The sequence below is a fragment of the Parus major genome, chromosome 2 (genome assembly GCF_001522545.3).
Source record: "Parus major isolate Abel chromosome 2, Parus_major1.1, whole genome shotgun sequence".
Taxonomy (NCBI): Eukaryota; Metazoa; Chordata; class Aves; order Passeriformes; family Paridae; genus Parus; species Parus major.
The window spans coordinates 57,401,031-57,423,077 of NC_031769.1; the positions used below are offsets into that span (position 1 = coordinate 57,401,031).

General features: G+C 34.7%; 1 protein-coding gene across 2 annotated transcripts in view; it reads right to left on the reverse strand.

Annotated features, from left to right (window-relative positions):
* ATP9B (ATPase phospholipid transporting 9B (putative)) overlaps nt 1–22,047 on the reverse strand; it is a 154,154-nt gene that overhangs the window by 74,662 nt on the left and 57,445 nt on the right. For both annotated transcript variants that reach the window (XM_033512027.1, XM_015617835.1), the window contains exons 8-10: nt 18,072–18,166; nt 10,110–10,190; nt 3,743–3,818 (exon numbers count right to left, since the gene is read on the reverse strand). In XM_033512027.1, the coding sequence (XP_033367918.1) occupies nt 3,743–3,818; nt 10,110–10,190; nt 18,072–18,166 (252 nt within the window). The remainder of the gene's footprint in view (nt 1–3,742; nt 3,819–10,109; nt 10,191–18,071; nt 18,167–22,047) is intronic.

A 22,047-nucleotide genomic window follows, 5' to 3' on the forward strand; every position in this document is an offset into this window, starting at 1 on the left:
CCCCCCCCCATTTAGCTTATTGTTATTCTAAGGGGTAAAGAGACATACTAAATCCAAGGAAAGTAAATGCCTTCCAAATGTAAAAATTTGAGTAATCTCACTCTCCCGAACATTATATTTTGATATAAAAAAATGACATGGAATAGTTAATTCTTAAATTTTTTTGGAATTACACAATTTTGTTGAATCAATTTTTTAGTTCCCAAAATTCATGAAGAAAATAGAAAGTCTTAAATTGTAGCAAATACTTTTCTTGTCACTTCTACTGCTCTAACAATATGTGCTTTTTTTCTGTGTAGAATCCATTATTGTAGTATTCTGATATTTTCATGAGCTTTAGTAATCTGCATTCAAAATGCAGTTGATAAGATTTCATGAAACCTTTATACACTTAAATTTACTGTTACTGATCTGCAAAATAATTGATTTGTGGTCTCTCTCTTCTAGAACTGTCAGGGCATCAGCAACCAGAGCTCAAATTTTCTGAGGTATTTCCCCACATAATTCCCCAAACGCTCTTCCCAGCCTAACCTTGACCCTCTGTACCACCTTGACAGATAGCAATGGCATCCATCCTGTGGATAGTGAGTTATCCTATCTGATACAATGTGTTTTTTGTAATATGTCAAAGAGTAGCATCGAGAAATTCAGCATCGATTAACCTCTGTGAGGAAAATCCCCTCATCCAAAAATTGTTCTGTGGGTCCTATACAAAACCATTTAAAATTATTTATATTATTATAATATTATATCATAATATTATATAATAATAAATATTATATATTATAATAATATAATAATTAATTATAATTAAAAAAAATATGTGCAACCCAGGTACATATTCCTTTTCTGGGCACCAGTGATGTAGCTCTCTCTCTGCTCCTGAGACCAACACCATAAGTCATTAATATGTCAAGAAAATAGTGCTAGATTGACCCAGAACACTTTGTAACAGCCTACAAGGGGTTAGAAAGGGTCCCAGTGAGCCACACATTTGCTTGGCTTAGTAACAGATGATGTCCAGGCTGCTTAGAGAGCACTGGAGGAAGCAGTGCTCCAAGCTAGACTGCATTAAAGACTGTCATATTGAAGAGTCTTAGGGTAATTGAAGAGATGTACAGGAAACATTGCAGGGCAGAACTCTTCCTCCCACTACCTGGGGTCAGCCTCCAACCCCCTTTCTTGAACCAAAGTGGAATAGCAATAGATTTATTAGGTTTTCACAGAGAAGTAATAGCTTTTTTTGGTGAAAAATACCTGTGTGTAACAGAGCTGTGAACTTAGACAGTAAGGACACTGAAATCTGATACAAGTGTGGTTGAGGTAGCTGTCTACAGAGTAGAAAAACTGTACACCTTCACATGCTATGGGCTGTTTATTCTTCTGTTTCCATGGAATCCTAGTGTCACTTGTCTGTAGAAGCTGTGCACAACCATATTCTTCCACTAGATTTTTCAGATATAATGAAGGGCTGTGACTGACTATAGTAGGGGAGGGAATGCAGAGGTACCTGCAAATTTGTATAGGCAGAGTCCACCTTCAATAACCTTCCATGGCAGCTCTAAGCAAGTCAGCTTATATATGTTTATAATGCAGTCAGACAGTGACAAGCATTATGATTACGATTTTCAGTTGTCACAAATTTTGTAAATTAAATTATGAAGTCTACTTTAAAAAAAAATGCAAGCAGATTTAATTAGCTCAGCATCAAGTGTTCTGACTTAGTTATGTACATTCAGCTTGGAAGTGAGATGGAAGCAACTGAACGATACATCAGTTATCAACCAGATCTAGAACATCTTACTTCTAACAATTTCCTAGATGTTTTACCTTATGGTCTTCCTCATGACTGTATGTACAGTGTACCTCTAAGACATTATAAATGCCTTATTAGATAAGCAACAAACTGAAGGCAAAAATTTTCTACTTTTTGCTGAAGAAGTCCTGAGTAATGCCTAAAATCTGGATTTTTGCCCTAGAAGACATGGAGTACTTATATGAGAGAAGCACATTATCATGGTGTTAAATTATAGTTAATACAGGAAATGAGGTGAGTAAAATGAAAGACATGCCAAAGGTTAGATATAATTAATGTTAGATAAAATTAACAAAATCACTTACTGAAGGAAATTATTTTTGTCTGGTACCTTAAATCAAGATAATTTCTGTATGCACAGCACGACACAATTTTTAATTTCTCGATCACATTATTTTTCTCTTCAGAAGGGGCTGCAGTCTTGAAGAGTCATTCAATATCTTTTACTTTGCATTATTCAGTGAATTTCCCCTTAGTCTGCCTTAAAGTCTTATTCCACTGTTAAAAACTATGTTCCAACAAGAGAATTATCTTTTCCTATGTTTTTCCACTGCCATCATTAATAATGAGCTGAAGTCCTTCATAAATGATCAAACTTTCACAAGACCCTTCAGAAGTAAAACCTCAAACTTATCCCAAGGTATAAATTTTAAGGAGCACTGTTTCCATTAATATGGGTGCCAAATTTAGATAGCAGATCAAGAGCACTCAGTCAATAGCTACACTTCTAAGCAAAATCATATACCATGGAAATGAAAACATGAACAGCTTTCAATTAAAATTTAAATGCACTGATTCAGAATTACTGACTTTGCAAATGCACATTCTTTGAGTGTAATTTTCCTCTGTACATAGATTTGAGGAAAAGGAAATTCAACTGTACTGAAATTTATAATTCATGAGAAGCATCATTTTATACAAAGTTAAAGATCTTGGCTACCTAAGTTAAAAACTTAACTGAGGGCAATTTTAGGCATCATCCACTTGACTAAACAGTTTTAGACAGAATAGTTTTCTTGTGCAGTCTTCAACACTAAGAATCAAAGAACATGACTATCTTTTCAGCATTCAGGAAAGGAGTGCTCAGTCACAGACTCCTTTGCTACCTCCTCAGAATTAATCCTTTCCTCTCAGCCTTCCAGCAGGCCCCTCAGTGATGTATGAAATCTTCATAGCAGGGACTAACTATATAGTTTAGCTGGAGACACTTTTATTTTCTTCCCATTTTTTGGCTGTTCCCAGTTGTTCCAATTCCCCATCTTAAATCCTAGTTCTCTTCAGAAATCATGCTCTCAATTCCTTAGTCTTCATGCAGAAGAATAACCACAGCTCTTTTGACTTTCCTTACATAGAGCAAAAATGAAAGAAAATAAATTTCTGCTCTAAAAAGAGTCTGAATACAGCATCCAGGTATTAATGTGTACTCATTTATAATATCTGGGACATACATGCAACAGTACTAACATTTATATCCCGGTATTTTAAAATTACACAACTTCATAATTTATCTAGTCTTTCTGATTAAGACTTCTTAATACATAAAAGAAAAACTCCTGAAAAATGCAAAACCATCCTTGCTTTTCAGCAAGGAAAAACATCCACTGTGAGCTGAACAGAGCACCTTACCACTTAAAGCTTTAATTAAATCAAAAAGGTCAGTGACTTCAGTAGGCTACAAGGGACTACACTACTGAAAGATCAAAATTTAAGTTAAAAAAACCCCAAAGCTATTAAGAAGGATTAAAAATGTATGAGAATATTTTGACCAGGATGATGAAACCAATGGGAAAGCAGGAAAGCAACAGTTTGATAGTCTGGCAGATAAAAATATTTCACAGTGTGAAATATTAATGGGTTTTGAAAAATAAGGATGCACTTCCATGGCAGTATTTAGATACTTTAGCGGCTTTGTATTGCAACACTTACCTGAAGCAACAACAGTGCTTGCCCATAATGTATTTTCTATGCTTAGGCTCTCATGAACTGCAGGATCACTGTCTTCCTGTTAGAAATAAGAACAGCTAGTATGTAAACCACCATCACGAAAAGTTAAGAACCATGTCAAACCACCTGAATAACTGACACAGGATGTTTGCATCCTCCTATCCATCATTGTATAATAGCATTCACTGCACATACACAGACACAAATAACTTGGTAAAAAGTGAAATAATGTTAGAAGTTCAGATTACTTCTATCTTACATTAAAAGAACTAGTCAAAAGTATTTTAAAAATAACATATACTTTTCCTCAGATATATCAAAATGCAGAACAGTAAGTTACAGTATATGAGCTGAAGGAAGTTATGAAAACTAACTTCTGAAAATTAACACCCTGTATTGTATTTAAATCATCTAGAATTCATACAGCGAGTTATGGCCATCATCATTTTGCACCTGATCAACATTATATAAACTTCAGGGAAAAATATTTAGACTTCTAAAATGAAATGCAGGCTTTTATTATCTTATCACATGTTTACAAAATATATACTCCTTGGGAAAATACTTCCAATAGAAAACTGCTTCCATGATTACTTTAAACTTCCCTTTTTTTTTCTCCCCTCTCTCCTCCCTAGCAATAATGATCTGCAGATTGTAAACAGACAATCTCTCATAATCAATTTGGAGCATGTACAGATTTGTTACTCATTAGCAGCTGTGAAATGTGCTGTTTACAACGAAAGGAAACTTTAGGAGGTAGGATAATCAAGTGTATTTGATCGAATTACAGATTGTCGCTAAACATTTCACAAGAAAGGGGAAATGACTTATTTATCAAAATACACAAAAAATTCTACACACTGTCAATAATCAAAACCTATGCCCATTTTTCATCTCCAACCACCAAACACAGGATGAGCTGCATAGAAATTTCTGTTTCAAAAAAAGAAAAATCTCCAACTAAACACATAAATTATTGTGCATAGATCAAGAGATCCCTACATAGCAAGGAAACTGAAGTTCTTACTCTCCTAAGTGAGGAAAATTTATTGTTTGAAAGGCATGGAGAACCATTCAACCAAAAACAGAGGGGAAAAGAAGAAGGATATGGAGTTAGCCTGAAGAAGAAAACCACAACTTTTGAATCAAGATTTATATTCTGATGATCCTGGGACTCTCAGTTGGTTAGAGCATGGCACTAATTATGCCAAGGTTATGGCTTCAATCCCCATTATGGGCCACTCAAGAGTTGGACTTGATGATCCTTGTGAGTCCCTCACAATTCAGAATATTCTGTGATTTTGTGAAGAATCATCAATGTTCTATAAGATTAGCCTTAAATGAAGAAAAAGGAGAACTGTTTTTTGATTCTTACATCACGAATTAGTACTGCAATAATTATTTGCTATACTGCTAAATCTTAATGCTTAGATTCCAGGTTTGATTTACAATTGTTCCCAAATTATTTGGGTTTTCTGATTATTTCTTGTGTTTATTCCAAATACAAAGTAAAAAGAGCTGGAAAATTTTCAAAAAGAGCAATAAGCAAGGTCAATATAACTTCCACACTAGATATGACTAAATAAACCTGACTTCTAATGGGGAATATGACAGACATCTAGGAAACAGGCACCTAAAAAGGGGGCATAGATACTGCTGATTTTTACCAAAGAGGTCATAAATAAAGTCAGCAAAATTAAAATAACAGGCAATCATTCTTAAATATGTACTTAACCTGTGTAACTTCCTCCCATTTCAATGTTAAAAGGTTACACAGGTTCAAGGGTGAACTGGGTAAGTTTAGAGGAGGAAAATTCATTGCAGGTTACTTAAAGAAAACAGATCTAACTCAGGAAATTTCCCACATCTTGAGTTAAGAGACAGATGGCTCTTTTGAGGAGGTACTACTGTGTCCTTATTCCAGTTGTATGCTGCTTCCCAGCACTCTGCTTCTGGCTATTGTCAAGAACAGGATACTAAGCCAGGTAAATTCTTTTTTTTCCTCTTATTCTTCAGTCAGCAGATTTTAAGAGTGTATTGTGAAACTCTTCCATATTACAAGAAGAAATCAAAAGCCCTGCAATGATTGTGGAGAGCTGACAACAGGGCCAGGAAAAAGTCACTTGTTCAATGTCTACTATTGCTAAAAGAGTTAGTGAAACACCTTCCTTTAGGTCATTCAAAATAGGAAAACATCAAATGAGCTCTCTCTCTTTCCACTCATGCTCATCTACAGAATTGTCTGGCCAGTTATATAGCATCTGCTTATTTCATTATGATACTTTCCTGTCTTCATACCCTCACATAAAATTTTCAGCTTTCTACAGTTCATTCCATTTCCCAAACACCACACCTTCCATGCCCAAACAGATGATGACTTACCCTTATTTTTCTTTTGTCTTAAGTTACTCAAATGAAAAATACACAGTGCATTTAAGGCTTATGAGTTAAGCTGTTTCACACTATTTTTTTTTGTACTTCTGGAGAGATGGTAGGGATAAATGAAGCAGGGAAGGACAAAAACTGCAATTGCTGAGTGAGACCGGACCTGTGTTAAGGAGAAATTTCTGCAAATTTTCTGACACTAACAGAACAATGCATGTTTCAGGTTAAATGAAATTCAACCCTCACTCTTGTAGCAGAAATTTGACATAGAAGGGCTTCTTTGTCCAGCTGACAAAGTTTTCACTTAATGTCTGCTGGGTTGAATTTCATTTGGCAGCTATATGTTTCTTGGTCTTTGCATTCTGAATTAAGCTCATTACCAAATTCATGCAGTTCAGTACTATATTCAGGCTTCACATTCAGGCTCAGTTTTTTAATCTGTGGACAGCATTGATCATAGAGGTTTAAATTGTCTATAGGCTTGTTTTCAGAAATTAGTCTGTAGCTCTTGCATGTACAGAGAGAAAGATGATCAGTGAAATAGAAATTGAATACAACCCATTCTCAGTCCTTTTGTAATTAATTTCATAAAGTCCTTTCATGAATTCATAATGCAGCTGACCAAGGATCATGACAAATTTCGAGGAGTTATTTAAAAAGTTTCAAAGCTATAATTTTTTTAAAATTTTTGTAAATAACAAGAGAGGTCTTTAGGATGAAATACCTAATCCCAAAGTGAACCAGTATAATACTTTTACTTGACCTTTTCTATCTGTTCCTGCATGACAGGATACAGTACAACAATCCCCATCAACTTTTGTAGAAAAGTGGAATACACATTAATTATCTTGAATCACTGAAGAGATTCCTTCCCTAACCCAACTCCACAGTTAATTTTTCTGGCTGTGTTCCTTTTACTGGCATGTGTTTTGGACAGGGTCAGATTAGGTTCCACACATATTAGCTCCCTAGTCAAGCTGTCTGTATAGTTGTTACTGGTAGCATAAAAGGAGTCAAAAAGATTTGCAAATCATAATGCCATTCCCTTCAGTGGCAACATAAAAGTAAGTCAGATTGAAGAGAACACAGCCATTACTTCAAAACAGGTAATTCTTTAACAGCAAACATGAATTAAAAAAATTACTTAATGTTCTCTCTACTAAAATGCAAGACATATCCAAGAAAACATCTGTATTATTAGTGTCAGGCCAGGCATTCTACTCATAAATACAGCTACATGCACCAAGTTTTCCATCAGGGTAGGTTTTTTTTAAAGCATCTAACAAGATGCTAGATTGTAAAAAAATATATATATTTACAATATAGTTCTGTACCATATGAAAAAAAAGATTTTTTAAGTAGTTGAACAAAACTCAATGGCATTGGTTTTCTAAGATTGCTATTAGAATATAAAAGATTAAGATCTATTTCCGAAGTAAATGAAGAGACTATGGGGACAGCACAGAGCTGAAATATAGAAGAAATAAAAGAAAAATATTCTTAAGGGAATAGTGAAAGAAAAACCAAAATTTAAACAAAAAATAGCCAAGGTTAAAAGCAAGAGAGACTTTCCATTATTCTATACAGAAGTAAGCAATGGCTAAATGATACTGGCTAGGCCAATACACACTGATGTAATACTCTAGAATACTCTTTAGGCCCTAACTGGTAAAAATTGGGTTAAGAAGTATGGTTACCTTTGATTGTCTTTTTTACAGATATTCAGCATTGATAAAATAGCTTCCTCATTTATCAAGCCTACAGAGGAGCATCAGACAGAAGAGAAACTCTAGTAGTTACATCTGTTTACATCTTTGTTCCGTACAACTTTATTTAAAAATAAGCTCAGCCAAGACATGGATGATGTTCTCAGAACAAATAAAAGTATCTCATAAATTTCCACAAAACACTAATTTACTTCATCTATTGTTTTTTGATAGGGTGTCTAGTAAATGTGAAAGGAGAGGAATTAATTTATGTCATTATTTAAGGGCCAGACATGACCATGCATGACACACACTCACTCTCATGCACTGACTGCATATAACACACCAACAGTGGAAAACAACTTCATGTGAAGCTGGCAGGTATCACTAGAGTACAGCAAAGCTTTTATGTCTCCTGACATGATTATGCAGGCATTGTGCAAAAGGTATCTTCTGTCAGCTCTCAGGTTTTTTGTAGACAGATTTGTACTTAGACCTTGCTTGCTCATAAAAACTCAAGAACTGTGCTCCCAAGTTTCTGGTTTGTTTTATGCTTGTGCACTTTTTGAAATTATTTAAGTTTGTCTCTTACATTGTTAGTACTCTGTCTCCATAATGGGGGGAAAAAAGAAAAAGAAAAATCAATGTGCTATTACCCTGTCAACCTACCCTTGCAAGAATTCTTTGAACATCAATGCTTAAGTAGAAAAAAATGTATGCATTAGCATCACTAAGCACACTAATTTTTTTTTTGCTTTAACATAAAACAGAAATTAGATGCAAGAACTGATTTATTGTAAGAAGCAAGGGCTCACAGCAAAAGCAGAAAGATAAATCAGAAAACAAGTGTCCTAAAACAACATTTCACAATGCAGAAGGTACACCACTAACAAAAAAACACCTCTGAAAAATCTCTAGTGTGAGGCACTGTGAATGAAATTTGAGGGCAAAGCCCTCAGATGTTTTACACAGAAGTTCAGTTTAAACTATCCTTGCTACTGAAGCACCCAAAAAAACCCATATATGCAATCCTGAAACCATAAAATGCACCACAGTTATTTACACATTTTGGGATGTTTGAATCATACAGCTCTTACGATGTGTACAAACAGCACGAATGACTGTGATGATTTCCCAATGTCTCAATTACTTACACCAGAGTTGTTAAAAAGATTCTGAAGAGTTTAATATATGTGTAGGAAAGTACACACTTAGCCACTGAGAGGAATAATATGAATTTACAGCTGTTAATAGAAGTTTCATTTGGACAACTGGTCAATACAAGGTTTAAGTAAACACTGTTGCTTACTGCTTTAGAAGGTGTGAACAAATGACATTTACTTTGTAGGCAGCATGGACTATGTTACTGGTATAAATTGGTCTTCAAGAGCCAGCAACTGCAATATCTCATTCATCAGTGTATTTACAATTGTGAACTGGAATTCCAATTACAGAACAAAATCTATTACCAATTTGAGTCACGGGTAAAAAACCCTTTTCTTTACCTCCCCAGCAGTTAATTCTCTCAAATTATTTTAGAAACAAACCATCAAGAGGAATAAGTCTATCACCACTGAGTTTGGCTAAAATTAACAGAACAACCACTATATCTGCTAACACACTGCTACAAAACTGTAAATCTATTTTAAAAAAAAATAATTACTACCTATTAGAACACTGATTTTAAGGGTCAGCTTTAGCAGGCCACCTTTTGAAAACAACAGAAACAAGCCATAGATATTTTGCATTGTTATTTTAATCAGTTTTGAATATAACTATCTCTGGAGAAGAGATTCAATAAAAAGCCCTCATAAGTAGCTTTTAGTTCTATTTTTACTTTTTGAGAAAACTGAACTTTGGACAGAAATGCTGTTAAGCAAGGCACAGTTTTATTGCACATAAACTACCAGATGCACTGTCTCAAGCTACTGTTATTTAACTTTTCCGTTTTTGACACATATGAACAACACATCAGATGCCTAGAAACAAAGTATACTGTTCACAAAGAGTTTCACATGAAAAGATTAAAGTGATGTCAACCAAAAAACACTGAACTCTCCAATTCTGATTTTTTTCAGATATTCCTTAAGCATTAGTTTTCTGCAATACCTGTTTAAACAGGGTATTTTTATATGGCAGGAACATAGGAAAAAATACTGCTGTAAAGCGAATGAAAGATCTGATACAATGTTGACACTACATGAAGGACTGAAGTATAAAAGAAGGAAGTAGAACATGTATTTACATGGACTACTTACCCGTGTGAAGGTACCCTCAAAACTGTGGATATCCAGCTGTGGCTTCTGAGCATAAACATAAGCATTGATTGAAAAGAGATCCTGTAAAACAGAATAATGTACTTAATATTACTTAAATATAATCATGTATTTTGAAGACCTGGTGAAGATTCCAGGTTATGAGCCCCACCAACTCCCCCAAACTAAGCCCACACAACTTTACCCAGCTAAGAAACACAGTGGTTTTTTTTCTAGTACAACTTGTTATAGAGGAATCAGTTTCAAGCTGATATCCTAAATGTGTTGATAAGTTCAAACACTAAACTTTTACATTTATAATATGAGTTAGATATTTTTTATCTAATTTATTTTAACAGCCCCATTTTAATTAATAATAGTGTAATCTTAAAATATTTTCTGGATATTTGTCCTTTTCAAAATAAAGTGGGGGAGGAGAAGGGTTGGTTTGTTTCTTGGTTAGGTTTTTTTAATGAAACTGGGAAAAAAATACCTTTCCAGCAAGGACAAAGCCAACTGAATACAAGAGGAAACAATGAAATGGATTCAAGTTCTCTTGAATGCTCTAGCACCTCTGTGAAAACCCTATCAGCTCCAGGAAAGCCTGACTACATCAACAGGATAACTCAAATGTTTAAATTCAGGGATACATTAAAACTAGTCTGATAAAATTTGGTCTAATATATGTGTTACCACTACTCATGACAGTAAACAAACCACAAATCATCCTACCTTAAAATTAAGAATAGGAAACTCCTAAGACAGTACAGTAGCAGCCTCTATAAATAGATGGCAGTATAGTATAAACAAAAGAAAAAAACATCTGATAAATCTGATGATTGTTAGATCTTAAGAGCTGTCCCTAGAGACCTGGGGAGGTTCACTTAAAATCCCGAAACAACTATTTTATCAGATAATTGTTCTAAAACATCCATCTTCCACAGAAAATACTTTGGACTAAAACCCTGATACAGAGGAATTTTTCAATCACAAAAGCAAACACTTTGTTACCAAGTCCCAGTCGATGCAAGAATTCTAACCTCTGATCAAATGCAATGTTGTACACCTTCCCACGCTATGTAGCACCTAATTATTTGGGTTATCTCCATCCCTTATTACTAGATGAATCTTGCAAAAGGCTAATCAAAAACCATCTCTGGGGACTAAATTACATGGGTACAATATCCTGTTCATGCTATCTAGAATGTGCCGCCTTCCAAAGCAGAATTAATTTTACAGCCTCTTTCATGGACATATAACCACAACTTGGCTCAAATACTACTATTAAAAGTAGGCCATTATTTTTTTTCCCATCATTTTGAATGTAAGAATGTTTCAGAATTTGAACAGTACAAAAATTAGTCAAACGTGCGCTTGTCTACCCATGTCAATTTCTTAAAGCCCAACATATTTATATCTCTTAGCTTCTCTGATACAATGGCTAGATTGATGCATATCACTATTTGTTTTTTCTTATCAAAATAAATGTTTTCTTAAAATTTAAAGTACATTTATGAAATATGTTTGACTAGTCTAAGAATGTGTAGCTCTATAGAGAATATAAACACATGAATTATTTATATTCTGCAGAAATCTCTCATAGCTTGCAAAAAACGCACACACTTTTTATTTCATATGCTTTTTGAAAACATGAATGAAATCTGAACACTGAATATCACAACTTATCTTTATCTTAAACCACTTGCCATTTATTGAAGTCTATCACATGAAGGTCATTCATTGCACCCTTGTTCTTCCAACCTACTTTCAACAGGTTCACGAGAAATAATTCATATGAAACTAATACACATGTGGTATCCTATATCTTCATCATTCACTTCTCTCCGATCTGTTATCACCTACAATTTAGCTAATCTACGCTATTATGTGCTTTATTATGCAAAGAAAAATAAAGAGTTTCTCAGTAGTGGATAACACAGAAGAAAGCTAATACCACACACATGCTCACATACACAATAAAAACTGCTAGTGAAATGCGTCAACTTATCTCTTTTCAAAGAACACCTTAGTGGGAAGCAATATTATATAAAAGAAAGTAGAAATATCCACCTTTTTCAAGGGAATTATCATTTGTACAGTAATGTCTTTTCCTTCTTTCTAATATTTCTATTTTTTCCTACTGTAATCTCCTTTGCTACATTTCAAATGTAAAAATTTCTATCTACCATATTCCTTTGTGCCTTTTTATGTTTTTGTTCCCCTTTTGTATTTCTGATTTAACACCTAAATTTGCATTTTTCTTTTTTCCTTTTTGAATTTCAACTATGAAACAAACTTACTTATCTTTGTGAAAAACTGAGATCTGCACATTATTGGCATTACTCTGAAATGCTGCAAGCTAGAACTGGCATAGTATTCCAGAAGTGCATAGGGTTTTCTTGTAAAATTAAACAAAAACTATGCTCTGGGGGAAATCTAGGGTGTTGGTCCATTGGCATTTCATTCATGAGTGGCAGAAAGACATAAAAGCATATTACTTGTGCTCAGTAGATTTCTGAAGTATTTTTTTCATTATTAAGGTAAAGAAAAGAGTTAAAGATTCCTATTTTCTGTAGCCAAGTGTTTGGTACTCCAACTGGACACCATTTTCAGGCCAATAAAATATGCTAGTTTTATAATATGAGGTAAAGAAAGAAAAACTTGAAGAATGATACTGTTACAGAAGAAAAATTTTCTATGAACTCCATTCAACAACCTTCATTCAGCAAAGGTTACTGTAATACAAAGATGTTTCTTCACCAAGTGCTGCTTTTCCAGTATTGAAGCTGTGCATTTCTCCTCCCAATGTCTTGAAAGAAATCATGAGGGTGACTTTAACAAGGAGACATCAAGATTTGTAAGTAACAGTACATGTAAATATAATTTCTGCTCACTAGGCAAGAAATAATTGCCTTGTTAGGTTATGTCATGCTTTCCCTTATATAAAACCAGGGGAAAAGGAAATTACCTTAAACAAAGGATTTGACTTAATTCTTTTTAGAAAAGACAAGTACTTTTTATTAATAATTTAACTGATGGGGGATTTGTGAAACTCAGCTTCACTAAAGACTAATTTTCACACTAATACATTGAACTGCTGATTCACTGAAGCCAAATAGTTCTACCGATACCTTCAAAGGAAATAGTATTCTACATCTAAAATTACATCATTTTTAGGATGCAATAAAGGCAAATGACCTCAGTTACTTTCTTACCCAAGAGAAAAACATGTTTGGGTGGGGACTGTAACAGTTCTAGATTTAAAAAAAAAACTACATTAAAGACTTGAATTTCAAGTAAAAAAAATATATTCTTATATAACAGTAGATGAGTTTTCCTGAAAAAAAATCATACGCATTTAATTATCTCATACTTAATAATTGAGAAGAATTCTCAAGAAGAATTTCATTCTTCTATCCTGCAAGTCAGAAAATGACTTTGTGATGGTACAATAATGAAAATTATCTCTTTTGCATTTCACAATTTAAAAATCACCACAGTTATCAATAACATAGAAAATCTCCTCTATTAGGTCAAGGGCAACATTTGTTCACCTTACTTAGAGATCATTAAAATACATTCTTAATCATAACATGTAGTTCATTGCAAATAAAATTGCCTTTGGTTCAATAAAACTAATTAAATGTAAATGGTATTGTTTACTGCTGTATGGATCTTCTGATATAAATCAGCAAGTCACCATTTATTGAAAATTACAGTGACCTCACTGCTGTTAATAAATATAGCTGATCACACAAGCTAGAGAAGAATGCCTCAGAAATCCTGTATTGCTAGAACTGTCCCACCTATAATTATGAAACTGCAAGAAATCTAATCTACATGTTACCATGTTTGCTGCTCAGCCATCATTAAGTGACTTGCTGAAATTTTAATTCTTTGATCACATTAAGTGCTTTAGAAAGACAACAAAATCTGTACAGATCGTCTTGGTGGTGTCGTCTGTTCTTAAAGAAAAGCTCTGAAGGTCTGCAGGTTTGTTTATTCTGGGTGTCACAGTGGGTAGGATTACAGTGCTGCTCTGGTGACATGGCTGACAGCTCGTGCCAACACAAGATACTCACTCACCTACCTAAAGAGAGGTTGTATCGAGGTGGGGGTTGGTCTCTTCTCCCTGGTAACAAGTGACAGGAGCAGAGGAAATGGCCTCAAGTTGCTCCAGGGGAGGTTTAGATTAGATCTTAGAAAAAATTTCTTCACAGAAAGGGTGGTCAGGCATTGGAACAAGTTGTCCAGGGAAGTGGTGGAATCACCATCCCTGGAAGTGTTCAAAAGGCATGTGGATGTGGCACTTGGCTACACAGTTTAGTGGTGAATACAGTGGAACTATTCACTGGATTCAACAATCTTAGAGGTCTTTTCTGATCTTAATGACTATGTTTTTATAACTAAAGAAATCAAAATGAGTGACAGTTATGGATAGTTTATTCTATCCAACAGAAGAGCTAACTTTTCATAGTCTATTTTATGCTCAACTTGCATAAATTATATTTTTAAATTATTAAAAATATATTTAAATATGGAAGCATGAACTGTAAGTCTCAGCTTTGAAAGTGCATCACAAATGCAGAGAAGCTACTATGGCAGGGATGTGTGACTCAGGAGGCCACTATGGGCAGAGGCTGGCTGGAATAATGTGATCTATCAGGTAACACCCTGAAACGTCAGCCCAGGGGCAGAGAGGGCAGAGCTGCAGGGACAGCACCCCACTGCCCTGCTTGGCACAGGCTGTGCCAGGGAGAAGCAGCCAGGTGCCGGTTTGCCACATGCCCATAAGGATTTAACCTTGGGAGCCAAGGACTGCGTCACCATGCTGAACTCCCGCAGCAAGCAGGGAGGGCCAGGTTTGGAGCTGGGAGCCCTGAGCTGCTCTGGGCATGCACTGGTGCTCAGGCTGCACTGCTGGACACAACAGCTGGATGGGTCACTGAACAATCCACCTGGCATTTTGTTCAGGAAAGGAACCAAACTGTGCAACTATAAAGAAATAATTCTGGACACTGCATTTCGGCTTCCTGTAGGGCCCACATGCAAATATAGCTTATAACTCTATTATAAAGCACAAAAATTAAGCTGACAGTGAAATAATTTCATAATGCTATTTTTGTTGGGTTGATAGAGAAACTCCACAGAGTTTGTTTACATGACTGACACTCCTACATATCACTGTCATTTGAGTAAAGGTGAAATTGTCTTTACCTTTACTTTAGCTTTTTTAAATCTAAGAATTACCAATGTGTTTTTCCACAGGAATAGAAATAGTATTCTGCAATGGGCACTGAGCATCATTTTTTTTGCGACAGATATGAGAATCCCTTAAAAACCATTTACATTTGGGTGCATTAGGCTATCACTTCAGCAAAGTCACAGACGGATGGGGATTAGGAGCAAAGCACATATATGACATAAGCACTGCAAACAGTATAAGACTTGCTGGGAGCAGCCATTTAAAATGAGCTCAATGAAGAACCACCAAGTTTAATGGTTTGACCAAATCCCATAGTACAAAAATTTGGAAGTATTTTGGTTTAGTTGGCAGGAAGTATTATACCCTGTGTCAGTTACTTCAGGATGAAATATCAGCTTATGCAGACAAAACCTTGTCTAGCACCTGGTGAGCACCAATAACTGAGTGGTGTGAGAAAGGGCAGAGGCACATCAACTGCTTGTGGCTTTCATATGCTGCTGGTAGCCAAGAAAGGTCTGTTAAGTAGAAGCAGCTCCTGATTAACCACATTTACAATACAACTTATGTTATCCCCTACAGCTCAAGAGGGAGAATATGAAGATCTTGAAAGAAGCCCAAATCAGTTAGATGGAGGTTAATAGCCCCAAGTAGAAACAACTAAGGAAGAAATAGTTACTATATTGTACAGATGACTTCTCTATATTATTTTCAAGATGCACAAATAATTTCCTGGTGATATCTTGCCTTCCATCCCCTTCACATCCAGAACAACCACCACCTGAAACAAACCTTCACGTCTGCAGGAAGATGAGGCTGCATGTCCCACCATTCAAATGCATACATCCCAACTTCAACCACTTCTGCTTTACTAGTCTAAAAAAGTATAATTGTTTAGTTCTCCAAATCATACCCCACAGATTTAAGCATAATTTTGCATAATCTCCATAGATGCCTAATGCTTTATTTGTCAAGTCTATTGATTGATTTTTATTTTTTTAAAACAAAGAACATAATATAAAAATTACAATACAAAAAATTTCATGCTCTACCTAACATGAAACCTAGAAAGGTAATTCCATGCGTTCTGCTTAACAAGAAGAGGAAAACTTTAAACATGGATTTGGATTTTATAGGGTAAAAATAATTTAATGCAAAAGGCTTTTATTCTTTTCCAAAGGATATTGCAGAGGAGCCATTACATTGTAACTTACTCCAGATTTCATCAGCCTAAGTACACCAAAAGTTCTAAGCTCAGAATATCAAAATTATAACCAACAAATTAAACTCTGAGGCAGTGCTTTGCACACTATTTGCAACTGCAGTCAGTGATGTTTCCAAATAAAAAAGACAAAGAAAACATAACAACTAAGTTGAACACAGGAGTAACTGTTGGAAAAGTACTAAAGTACTTTAATACTTTAAAAGTACTAAATTAAAGGAAAAAAATTAAGCAAGATAGAAGGTTGACTGTATTTTAGTCAAACACGTTGCAGGTATCCCAAATTTTGATATAATTTTATTTTAATAAGAAAAAAAATAAGAGGACCTTGATTAAATGTTAGGAGAAGCATTATTACAAATATTAAATTCAACTGCAGGTTACAGAATATTTGTTAAGGTCTGTTCTTGCACCAGAACGCATGACTTGAAGCCTGACTTGGCATCTCTGTCCGGTATGACCAACCTTTGGTTCCAAACCCTGTTCTCAACCCTCTAAAATGCAATTTCAATGTAACTACTTCTTCCTTCTCCTGTCACTTGTGAAGCCAGTAGTCAGAGAATATGAACACAGGAGAAAACTCTATATTTTGCTAGTATGACTGTAGCAACAACTATATTTCTGGAAATGTAACTGCAGAAGTCCTGCTAAGATCCAGCAGATAGTGTAATAGTTTTGCTATTCAGATGGAATAATCTTCTTAAGTTATATTTGCCTTTAATAAAACACCTAAAAGATTTAGTGTCATAACACCAGAAATTCTGTAGAGGTAAATTTCCACAAGCTTGTCGCTTGAGTAAGTTTTCAGAGGAGGTCTCCTAATACCAAGTCAACCCACCTGTATAACAGAAAGCTTTCCCAGTACAAGGCAAACAATTCAGCTTCTTGTAAAAGAGACATTTATACAATTTTACATTTGCTTTTGCAGGTATATGTCTATTTTGTATGTGTATATATACACGCACACACACCTGTGTCCCCTTTCATGATTTTAGATTTACTTGTGACAGAACACATGTATGCACTCAAAAAATACCCACATTCAGACCACTCTTAGAGAACCCCTGCTTGCAAGAGCCTGCACATTGCACCTAGCCAGACCAGAAAGAATGTTAACAACAAAAAGCACTTCACCTTCCAGGAGCAGACTATTGTTTCCCAAGCTCACAATAAAGTGATTAAAGCAATGGTTCCTGAGACAAGAATAATTTACACTTGCAGTCTAACACTTGGTTGAAAACACTGTAACTGTGACTTGCTTCTGGAGAGTGTGAATCTCTGTGTGGACAGCCATGAGAACCACTATGTTGAAAGATAAAAATCCAGTTCTAACGCAGTTTCTTCTCAATACAAAACCAGGAATATTTGTGTAACTAACTCTTGTTCAGCATTCAGTGGAGTATCTGTGTCTTATTTACTGTAAAAACTAAGGTTGCAGTAACAGGTATTTTTCAACACTTACAATAACTGTAACAATCTTTTGGATAACAGATATAAATGCACACACAGAAGATAATTTAAAAGCAAACAGAATGCTTACTCCCAAAGCTGGCAATCTTTGTGTACAACTGACAGCAACCTTCAGTTTCCAGTCTGTTTCTCCATCCAGCTGGTCAGTTCGAATGAAACACGAACCTTCAAGTTACAAAGAGACATCAAACTATTATTTTAATTTCAAAAATTCAGTTTGGGTTAAAACATGTAGAAGAATGAAAACAATACAATTTACAGCCATTTTTAAATAAATGTGCAGTGTACAAAAGGATTTGTGTTTTGGAGTATCTGTGTACTCTCTTCCAGGAATGCTTTAGATATCACACAATTGCACCACTTTCTAATAAAATGAACAATATGTCTGTTTATGAATGGAGGTAACTTTTATTTTACAGGTTTCTTCAAAGTTTCTAAACAGGTTTTCAAATGTTATCATCAAGAGAAACAACTTAAACTGGAGTTGAAAAAGGTTTAATTTTATTTCTTCATGCAATTCTGTCACTTGTACAATTCCAACACAACAGAATACTGTGATTTTTTTTTCTCCATGCTGGTAAGACATCACAAAGTTTCATTGCTTATTTTATCTCCTGGCTTCTCTGAAAACAAATTTTAAATAAGTCCTTAACATGGACAGCATTCAAAACGATGTGGATCTGAATGTATTACACTTAAAAGAAGTATTTTTAAATTATCTGCAACTATTGGAGATCCAAGACTAAAGAAACCTATCAACACATGCTAAGTACTTAAGATACGAGGGAAACTCAAGATACACACTGATATACACTGAAGAGAATCAGTGTGCTGTACAGACAGAAGACCAGTATTGAAGAAACAGAAAACTGAGACCACTGCAGAGCCCACCCTCACCCCCATAACCAGTTTGATGGATATCGTCAAGTCTGGAGTATTACATACATTACTAATGTAAGATTCAAAAAAGACCACACACAAACACTGCAAATCTATTACAACATACAAAATTAACTGCCACTCCATCAAGCTTGAAGTCATTTAAAAAGGTAGTAAAATTTTAGCAACACTTCACAATTGCTACACTAGAGAAGCCTTCAATATTTCTGAAGTAGTCATTACAATTTCCTTTATACTACAGCTAAACAAATGTATACACTATTGTTACAGGGTGCTATGGGTGTGCAAATAACAGATTTTACAAGTTATTTATAAATTTTAGCAAAGAGACACACATAAACATACATTTCCAGCTGCATTTCAACCAATCCAATAAAATAAAACAAAGTAGTTTTACCCCTAGAAGCGATGTGGTAGCAATTAAGCGGAAGGAAACACTGCAAAGGAGTTTATCCAGATTTGAGTCTTATTACAGACAAGAAGAGAGTCTGCTAGAATATGTCAAGGCAGTATGCCAAGAAAGTGTACCTACCACCAAACATAAATTAAGAGAGAGATTATTCTGTAGGACAGGCAGACCCTGGTGTAAGTAAAGTCTAATAGAACCCCATGTTTTATCCATCAAAGTCTGCAAATTAAGCAGTTTGATGAGCTATCTGCCTGAAAGGACATGCTTGAGAGAGAAGCCAGCTGAAACTGTACCTGACTAAAAGGTCTGTTACAGGAGACTTGAAAGAATCTTACAAACTTTCATGTAACAGCTCTATTTTTATTAAGCACATTGTAAATAAATCTTTAACTGTTAATATAGACAGCTCTCAGAAACATTATCACATCTAAATTTCACGCAAAGCTCAGAGATGCAAGCTGCAAAGCTGTGTCTGAAGTTCTTGAAGAGCTGGTTTTAAATTAACAGAATTATTTATGGATTTTCTACTAGAATAAAATACTATAAAGCACTTTTTGAAGAGTCAGTGACATCCATTGCATTATAATGAAGTGTGAAGTACCTAGAAACACCTAGAAACACTTTGGCATCACTGCACTTTCTGTCCTGGCATAGATGAGCCTACTCTCCATCATACTTTTCCTGTACAAGACATTTCATGGTTCTCTTTACCCTTGCTGTCAATGGTTGCTCTCTTGCATCAATTTCATTTAGAATTATACTATAGATCAATGCAGTTCAAGACCAGTGTGGCTGCTGTGAATGGTTGACTGCACATATATTCATTTAATAGAGCTCACACTATGACATGTATTGGCCAGCTGCATTTCCTCTTCACTTCAGCAGTTAATTTCATCAATAACTTATCTCATAGCCTGTTTCCCTTTTATCCAGAAAAAGGGACTGCTTTCTGCTAAGTCAGCTTTCAATAGTGATCACAAAAGCAAAACCGAAACAATAAAATCCTCTTCTCCACCTCAAATATTGCAGATTTGACTAAATAATTTTAACTATTCTCTAGGGTAACCTGGCTTAACTAAGCTATAAACACAGATGATTAAATATGTGATTAGAAAGTATAAAAACAACTCTCCACCCCTACCAAAAAACTTGTATTTTTGTAAAACTAAATATTCCTCACTGGCTATTGTATGGAAGCCACATGTACTTACCCCTGAGAGGTATTTGAGTAAGCAGTACATAAAACTTCTAAACATCAAAGTATTTTGAAAAAAAAATAAGGATTTTCATTTTTAAATTTTAAAATGCTTGGAAGCATTGCACCCTCCTCATCCAATCACAAAACTAAAACAAAAAAACTCACAGAAGAAAAGTTGTAAAAATTGTGTTACATATTTCAGCAGAATGCTTTAGGACAGTGTTAGAAGACTCTTACAATTATTTTACAGCACACAAAGAATGTAATATTTTTAAGTTTGTGCCACTTTAAAAAAGGAGGCATTTAAGTAAATGTCATTAAGTATTTTAAGTGTTTACCTATCAAAAGTAGGTGTTTACAAAAAGAAAAAACTAAAAAAGAAAAATTTAATTACACACTGAACATGAGAAATTTTCGTTAGGCTACACATAAAGGAGAATATCCAAATTTAAAACTTTTACTTTATACAGTGAGGCACACAGATGCTCACTTCCTATAACTATACAGTTGTCAAAATTAGTAGACAAAGTTGTACATTTTGAACATCTGATTTACTTCCATCATTCAAGTGAAAAATTTGGAATTATCTGAATTAGAATTAAGGTTGATTCAAGGAATTTATGCTGGACTTAAATAGCTTAAACATTTATCAAAAGCAGTGCAAACTTCATGAGCACATATAAACTAATTTACAAGTATGTAATATTCATTTAGCCTAATCAGTTGATGACAGGGAGAAATCAATGTAGAGGAAATGCATGCAAGGTGCTGCTCAAGCACCTAAACTGATTTTTGAAACCATTTCAGTTGAAACTTTGAAACTTGAATGCTTAGACAAGTCCTGGGACTACAATTCTGTTTTGATGGTTTAGCAAGACCTCAATTATTTGAGTTCAGTCCATAATTTACATTAAGGTTGCTTTTCCATGGAAAAAACACACCTCAATACAAAGGATGAAAATAAATTTAAAAACTTGAAATGTAACTTTACATTATAGAGATACATTGATAATTATTAACAGACTTCTTACTTATGTTTTATGGGACATTATGGATAAAAATATATTTTTTAAAGCTATTTTGTGCACTAATAGAATATTAAGGAAAAATAATGTTTACTTCAGTAGCTTTTATGGTGTTTTGAAATAGAGATAAAAAAGCTCATTTATGATGGCATTAATCTAGGGCCATGATATGCCTGGCCTAGATTTGTCAAACAAAGGTATTGTTAGTACAGAGTAAGCAGAAACATTTCTACTTCGTGTATGCTGGATTTAAGGCTTTAATCAGAACATACCAGAAGGACCTGTACAAATCAAATGCTTCTGGGAATGGTGTACATGTGCAAATGCATCAGTGACCTACCTGCCTCCAGAAATGCTGAAGAAAAGGGCCCTGAAATTCCCAAACTAAATACACATCATCCTTTGAAAAAGCTGGTTGTATTTTCACCTTACGAAAAATGTGCAGGAGAGGAAAAAAAAAAAAAATGTATTTTCACCTTACGAAAAATGTGCAGGAGAGGAAAAAAAAAAAAAA